This window comes from Myotis brandtii, unplaced genomic scaffold (assembly GCF_000412655.1).
Source record: "Myotis brandtii unplaced genomic scaffold, ASM41265v1 scaffold314, whole genome shotgun sequence".
NCBI classification, from domain to species: domain Eukaryota; kingdom Metazoa; phylum Chordata; class Mammalia; order Chiroptera; family Vespertilionidae; genus Myotis; species Myotis brandtii.
Genome location: NW_005362033.1, coordinates 2,350,114 through 2,357,256, shown reverse-complemented (window position 1 = coordinate 2,357,256; position 7,143 = coordinate 2,350,114). Strand labels below are relative to the sequence as shown.

The 7,143-nt window shown below is 47.7% G+C and overlaps 1 protein-coding gene across 1 annotated transcript in view; it reads right to left on the bottom strand.

The window, feature by feature from the left end:
* Nucleotides 1–7,143, bottom strand: part of ALDH3A2 (aldehyde dehydrogenase 3 family, member A2) — a 42,381-nt gene that overhangs the window by 11,891 nt on the left and 23,347 nt on the right. Inside the window, exons 2-5 of the mRNA XM_014542809.1 lie at nt 6,341–6,572; nt 5,606–5,691; nt 3,272–3,480; nt 1,738–1,855 (exon numbers count right to left, since the gene is read on the bottom strand). Of these exons, the coding sequence (XP_014398295.1) occupies nt 1,738–1,855; nt 3,272–3,480; nt 5,606–5,691; nt 6,341–6,572 (645 nt within the window). The remainder of the gene's footprint in view (nt 1–1,737; nt 1,856–3,271; nt 3,481–5,605; nt 5,692–6,340; nt 6,573–7,143) is intronic.

The following is a 7,143-nucleotide window of genomic DNA, read 5'->3' as shown; positions in this document are numbered from 1 at the left end:
ACCACGGTTTTCCCTGCTGGTGGCACCTTAGACCAACTGAGCCACAGCTGGAGGGTGAGGACCGGGAACTGTTCCTACATGGCTCCCTGGTGACCTCAGTTGAGAACTGTGCTCAGAGAATAAATGTCTCAAAGGCCACGGGGTCTTACTCCTTTGAAGCCAAGTTCGTCACCATTCTCAACAAAGCACGACTTCTCCGATTCTCAAGGACTCATCGTCTCACAGGGATTTTTAATCCCCTCTTTGCCATCTCACATTCCCCGAGTCTGGCCAATGCTCCTTTCATTTTCTCCTCGCCTGGCTCCATCTTCCGTCCCATCACTTCTGTCCAAGCCCCTTGGCCCCTGAGGCCCAGTGGCCCTGCCCGGGGCACTGCACTTCCCTAAACTCCTGGTGTACAGGTCAGTTCTCGGATCGTAAGCGGTGCTCTCTGTTCTTGACCCTTCTGTTCAGTGCTCAGTTAGCACCTGTCAAGTGAACAACGATTGTTCCAGTAATTTCTCCCACCCAGGGGGCTTAGTGACCCCTCCCACTGGGGAACTCGTCACACTGGTCTATCCCATTCCTTTCTTCAATCCAAACCATGTGTTTCTTCAAGGCACTGAGGACCCTCCCATACAGCCTTCCTTGATTTCCTCGCTAGAGATCTTTACTTTAAACACCTGGAAGACCAATAACCATGTCAAGAACATACTAGAAATAGGTGGTTGATTAACTCACTCCTCCAAACACTCCACATACACAACCACCGGCAACCTTAATTAGCATGACCACTATGCCACCTGATTACACACAAAGGCCTGGCAACATTCTCTCAAAACCACACACATAGTTATTTACCCGTGTGCAGCAAGCGTTTTTAAAACATGCAATACCTGACTATTTAGTAAGGGGCACTGACCTATTTCCCTTTAGCTTTTCAGATAAAAAAATGACAACAGCCAACACAACAGCCGTCCAGTGTGAACAAATCAAAACTATACCTATTTTTTCATCAACTTGGGGAAAAAAATAGTTTTTGGTGTGCCGCAGAATTTCAGTAATTAGTTTGTGCGCCATGAGATGAAAAAGGCTGAAATTGCTGTTTTAAAGCATGTACCACAACTAACCAGTTTATCCATCAATTAGACAAGTGGACTTAACACCAACCCACCGGCAACCTTAATTAGCATGACCACTATGCCACCTGATTACACACAAAGGCCTGGCAACATTCTCTCAAAACCACACACATAGTTATTTACCCGTGTGCAGCAAGCGTTTTTAAAACATGCAATACCTGACTATTTAGTAAGGGGCACTGACCTCTTTCCCTTTAGCTTTTCAGATAAAAAAATGACAACAGCCAACACAACAGCCGTCCAGTGTGAACGAATCAAAACTATACCTATTTTTTCATCAACTTGGGGGAAAAAATAGTCTTTGGTGTGCCGCAGAATTTCAGTAATTAGTTTGTGTGCCATGAGATGAAAAAGGCTGAAATTGCTGTTTTAAAGCATGTACCACAACTAACCAGTTTATCCATCAATTAGACAAGTGGACTTAACACCAACCTACCCTTACTCCCAGCAGACACTCCACGGAAAGGGAGCATTTGTAATTAGCCAGTAAGTTAACGTAGTCACACAGACTACTGGGGTTTTCCCGGGGAAGGGAGGGTATAAGGATGCTGCCTGCAAACAGCTGATCTGACTCATCTTCATGAAACCAGCGGAGTCAGACACGTTACACACTCACCTTCACGGTTTCCTTAATCTTCTGCACGATTTGACTCTGGAGAGATGGTTCACAGAGAATGTAGTCGGGAGCGATGCAGGTTTGACCGCAGTTCATGTACTTCCCCCAGGCTATGCGTCTGAAGGGGAAAAGCCCAGAGCCACGGGATTAAGTCTACTCTTCATTTGTTACATCTTTTGTGTTGTTTGAATGTTTTCAACTAACATGTGTGCAAACACTTACTTGGTAATCTTTTGTTGTTGTTGTTAATCCTAACCAGAGGATATTTTTTCCATTGATTTTTAGAGAACGTGGAAAGGAAGGAGAGTGGGAGGAGAGAGAGAGAGAGAGAAACATCGATGTGAGAGAGACACATCGATTGGTTGCCTCCATGCATGCGCCCCAACCAGGGCCAGGGATTGAACCTGCAGCCCAGGTACCTGCCCTTGACTGGGAATTGAACCTGTGACCCTTCCATGCGCAGGCTGGTGCTCTAACCACTGAGCCCACCAGCCAGGGCATTTGGCCATCTTTATAAAAATAAAAATATTTTAAGAATTCGTCTCTAAATCAGTTGGCTGGAACTTGGAATACATTTTCCAACTGATGTGAAGTACTCTAAGGAGTGGGGAAATTCTCATGCCAACTCACGGGAAACAGTCCTTTGCGCGCAGAGAAACCACTGCCTGCTACAGGAAAGAGAGAAGTAGCCTCTCACACCCTCTTCCTCCCCCCACTCCAGCCAAAAGGACATGAGGGAGGGCAGAGTTCCACACAGCCTCTGCCCTCCTGGCTGCGGCTTTAGTCCTGCTGGCAGGAGGCTCAGGCACGCAGAACAGCAGCCACTCCCCTTGAAAGCTGTGCCCATGGATGGGTCAAAGTCTGGGACACGAACATTCTCCAACTGAGGGTCCCATATTCTGGCAAAAAAGCAGACTTCTGCTCACGAAGGCAACCTGGACCCCAGCTAACCCTCATTACCTCCCCCTTGCTCCGTGTCTCTGAGGGAAGAGAAGCCACACCACCCTGAGCACACAGCCCTCTGGGTTTTGGTCCTTCCTGCTAGCGAAACCTGATTTAGCAGAGAGAACCTGACACCTTTTGTTTTCTAGTTCCCAGATGCAAAATGCTAATCTAAGTTAAAAGATAAGTAATACTGGTTTTATCAACAAAGGAACTCAGCTAAGAAATGGACAGAATGCCCTTTCTGTTGGGAATGTACCCATTTTATTAGGCATACACAATACTGCGGATTACCTACTTCCTGGATCACCGACCAGCAGGAAAGTAGAATTTCTTGTAGATCTATAATCTCAGTACAGAAGACCCCTCCCGTGACTCCTAGGGAGTGAGGACCTACTGCGCATCGCTGCTGGCAGTGGCAGGAAGAGACAGTTTGTGCAAGAATTCTGTTACCCGTGAGAACATCAACCACCAAAGCTTCATGTCTCTCGGGCCAAGAGGCGGAGGGTTCCAGTGCAAAGAGGACACATCAACCTGTTAGGAAAAGTCCCCTCTGTGCCGGGAAAGCCCCCTGACCAGGGAGCCAGCTCACCTGCAGGCGACGTCCAGGTCACAATCTCGGTCGATGTAGCACGGACTCTTCCCGCCCAGCTCCAGCGTCACAGGGGTCAGGTGCTTGGCAGCAGCTGCCATGACAATCTTCCCCACCGCAGTGCTTCCAGTATAGAGAATGTGGTCGAACCGCTGCTTCAGGAGCTCGGTGGTTTCCTCAATACCACCCTTCGCCACAACATACAGGTCCTTAGAGAAAGACAAACAGCTTTGGCCGGTGTGGCTCAGCTGGTTGGGCGTTGTCCTACCCACCTCAAAGCTGCCAGTTCAATTCCCAGTCAGGGCTCAAACACCCGCCCCCCACCCCCCCCGGGGCTGGGGGGGCATGCAGGCAGCAGCTGATCAATGTTTCTCTCCCTCCTTCTCTCTCTCAATTCAATTTTTAAAAAATCTTTAAAAAAAAAGATAAACATTTGCATTGCCAAATTAATCCAATTGCCTAACGAGCAGTTTCTTCAACATGGACATATAATATTCAGTAAAACCGAGAAAAGATGGAGACCAGCCCTGTGAGGATAGAAGAGGGAGCAGATGCAGGACAAGGGTGGGACAGAGTCCAGTGGCATCTGAGGACCATCACCCCCAGTGGGACTGAGTGGAGAGCGCAGTGTTTTCTACATGAGCTCAGCAGTGAAGACACAAGAGAGCAAATGGTTGGATTTGGCCAGGGAAACGTGTAAGATGGGGACTGTGCACGTTGAGGATTTAGGTGAGAAAAAAGTGGCTGCTACGAATGACTGTGGAACAGGTCCCCACTTAATGTCTGAACCTGAACATTCTCTCTCCACAACACAGCGCAGGGCTTAGCCCATGGTAGGAACCGAGTAACTGCCTGCTGAGGACTGCGATGCAAAGCGCAGCAGGCGGAACACTCGCTCTGAAGTCAGATCTGACTGACTCTTCGCTCTGTGACTTACTAGCTTACGTGTTTTTGGCAATTTCCTCGCCTGTTACTGGGAGAAGTCCCACGGCTTTGGGCTGAGCCCTTACAGGACTGTGCTGTCATCAGCACTACTATGAAAGAAGGTGCATTTGAAAAACGACATGAAGAGCAACGACAGAGGACAGATGACGAGGAAGATGGAGGGAGATGTGTTCAGAACATTCTGAGGTGCTGGCATGAAGTAAAAGTTGGTTTGTGGACCTCATGTTTCCACTAATTAGGTCTCCTGCTAATTAGGAGGGCTAATTAGTCCTCATTCACTTCAGAGTTCAGCTGCCCAACTGTTTCGTTTTAACTTGCGTATGGCTTAATCTACAGAGCGTGTGTGATCGATGCCCCAACAGCGAAGTGAGGCAGGGTGGGCATTACTATGCCCATCTGGACGGTCAGTGAAGAATTTACCCCTGCTGAGGGGCGAAGCAGGCCCTGCAACCTCTGTCCTCTGGTTCCTCATCCTACTGCAGGGTGGGCATTACTATGCCCATCTGGACGGTCAGAAAGTGAAGAATTTACCCCTGCTGAGGGGCGAAGCAGGTCCTGCAACCTCTGTCCTCTGGTTCTTAATCCTACTCAACCCACGACATCTCTCTGTTTTCATCATCCTTCGGAGCTAGATAACCACAGCTATTAGAACAAACCTGTTCTGTGGTTAAGACAACAAAGAACAATATTATTCCAAGGGCCGGAGTTAGATTATAAATTCACGTGGACAACTACAAGTATGATATTTCCAAGTTGCCTTCCAAAGGCAGTCAAATGAGGGCTCCTTCCTGCAGCCATTCCACATAGAACTCAACAGTCCCAGCTCCGTGATGGTGGCGCGAGGACCTCCGACTCGAACAGAGACGGAGCACCTGTGGTCCGGAGCGCATCTTCCCTATTCAACGCTGACGCTCTTAAATGCCAGCACTAACCCGAGGGACAACTCTGGTTTGGGAGGCCATTTCCTCCTGTAGCTTCATGCCACAAACAGGCCCACTTTAAAGCGAAGTGTTCTTATACAGTCACATTCCATTAAGAGATGGTCAGAACCCAGCACCGTACTAGTCCCTCATTAAATAATTCACCAACTGAATACACCTAAAACCCCGTTAGATCAAACAAAGGTTAATCCAAATGCCAAAAGGCAGAAGAGGATCTATAAGTAGCAGGGGTGCCCATGAAGCCACTGGCTCAAATGTATTGCATAAACACAATAGCTGAGCTGTTCTAAGTTTTTTTGGAGCCAATCTCTTTTATTAAGCCAACTGTTGGAGGCTTAAGGGAACTGCAAACTGATCCCCAGCCATCCATGACATGTACAGGAAGAGAGATCAAATGGGCGTTTCCCACAACAAAGAGATGTTTTGAAGACGGCCAAGGCATTCTTACCTGGTCCAAGTACTGGGGGAGGAGCTTAGCCAAGATGTTGGCTGTATTTTCACTGAGTTCAGAAGGCTTGATAATCACAGCATTTCCTAAACAAAGCAAAAAGCAGAACAGTATCATCTAATACTTGATTGAATTTTTAATAGCTACCAAAATGGTGTTCTTGCAGGCAGTACAGGCTAAGTACGCCAATTATTTCTGCTGCTCTTAATTCTGTTCTTCCTCCTGAGCCTAAGAACTTGTCTCAGTTTCTCTATTTCCAATGCTAACTTTTTAGTTCTCATTGTCTTCCGATCACTAACCACCCCCACTCCTCTATCTTCCCATCACTTTTCTCCTACTCCCACACCTGGACTTTCCTCTCTGCCCTGGAATTATTCGGCAAACAGGCTTTGTCAACATAAAGCTGCCATTCTGGATCCTGCAGAAAAGAGACCTTAATCTCTTGGCATTTACTTAAACCCAGGCCAGCATTGCTCCCATAGCCCTTATCTGAATGAAGAAATGGCCAGACAGAATCAAATGGTCCATCCAGGGCCACAGCTGGCAACTGAAACCACATTAGCATGTGGATGCCTGACTCCAATTCCACTCACGCCTTTATATTCTTAAATTCTCCTGGTGTAAACCAAGGCATGCCATCAAAGCAAATGTACTTAATTAGCCACCATCCTTAATTTACAATCAATGAGAACAGGACCCTCTGAAAAGGTATAAAGACATACGCTGACACCAGACCTGCAGCAATGGCTCCTATCAGTGGCTGCATGGTGAGAACGAAGGGGTAGTTCCAAGCCCCTATAATCAGGACGACCCCCAGGGGCTCTGGCTGGATGTAGGCCTCATCCATCACGGTGAGCAGGTTCTTCTTGGCTGGCTTAGCAGTAACCCACTCAGGAAGCTGCTCCAGCACGAGATCAACTTCCCCATGAATGGTAATGACTTCCTGGCTGTATGCATTCAGCTCGCTCTGTCAGAAGAGTCACAGTAAACCTTGCATAAGTACGACACACTCAACCCCGAGTGTCAGAAACTTCAGGCCAGGCACACCTGCAGGGCACACTGGCATGATCAGACCAGCTGGCTTGCCATTCAGATGCCTTTTGCACCTCCAAGCTGTCAGACCTGCTAACTCCCTCTCTAATAGATTCAATCCCTTTAAAACCTCTTTATTCATCCAAGGCATTTAAAACCAGGCTTAAACATTACCTTCAGGATGACTTCCCTGATTGATAACGGCTTGCCTTGATCACACTTTATAAACCACAGCAATTATGCTTTTGACCTACATCTTAATATTTGACCTTAATACAGTAGTTTATAATTATCCTCGTATTTTATCTGTGTATATTTTGTCTCCCAAATTTAAAACTCTCGAGGGCAAGGAAGTTACTGTATTTCTTTAGTAATCTCACACACACACACACACACACACACACACTCTAGAGGCCTGGTGCACAAATTCTGCATGGGTGGGGGTCCGGCCAGCCTGCCCCAATGGGGGCCATCAGGGCTGGGCCGGGCCGGCTGGGGGGAGGGAC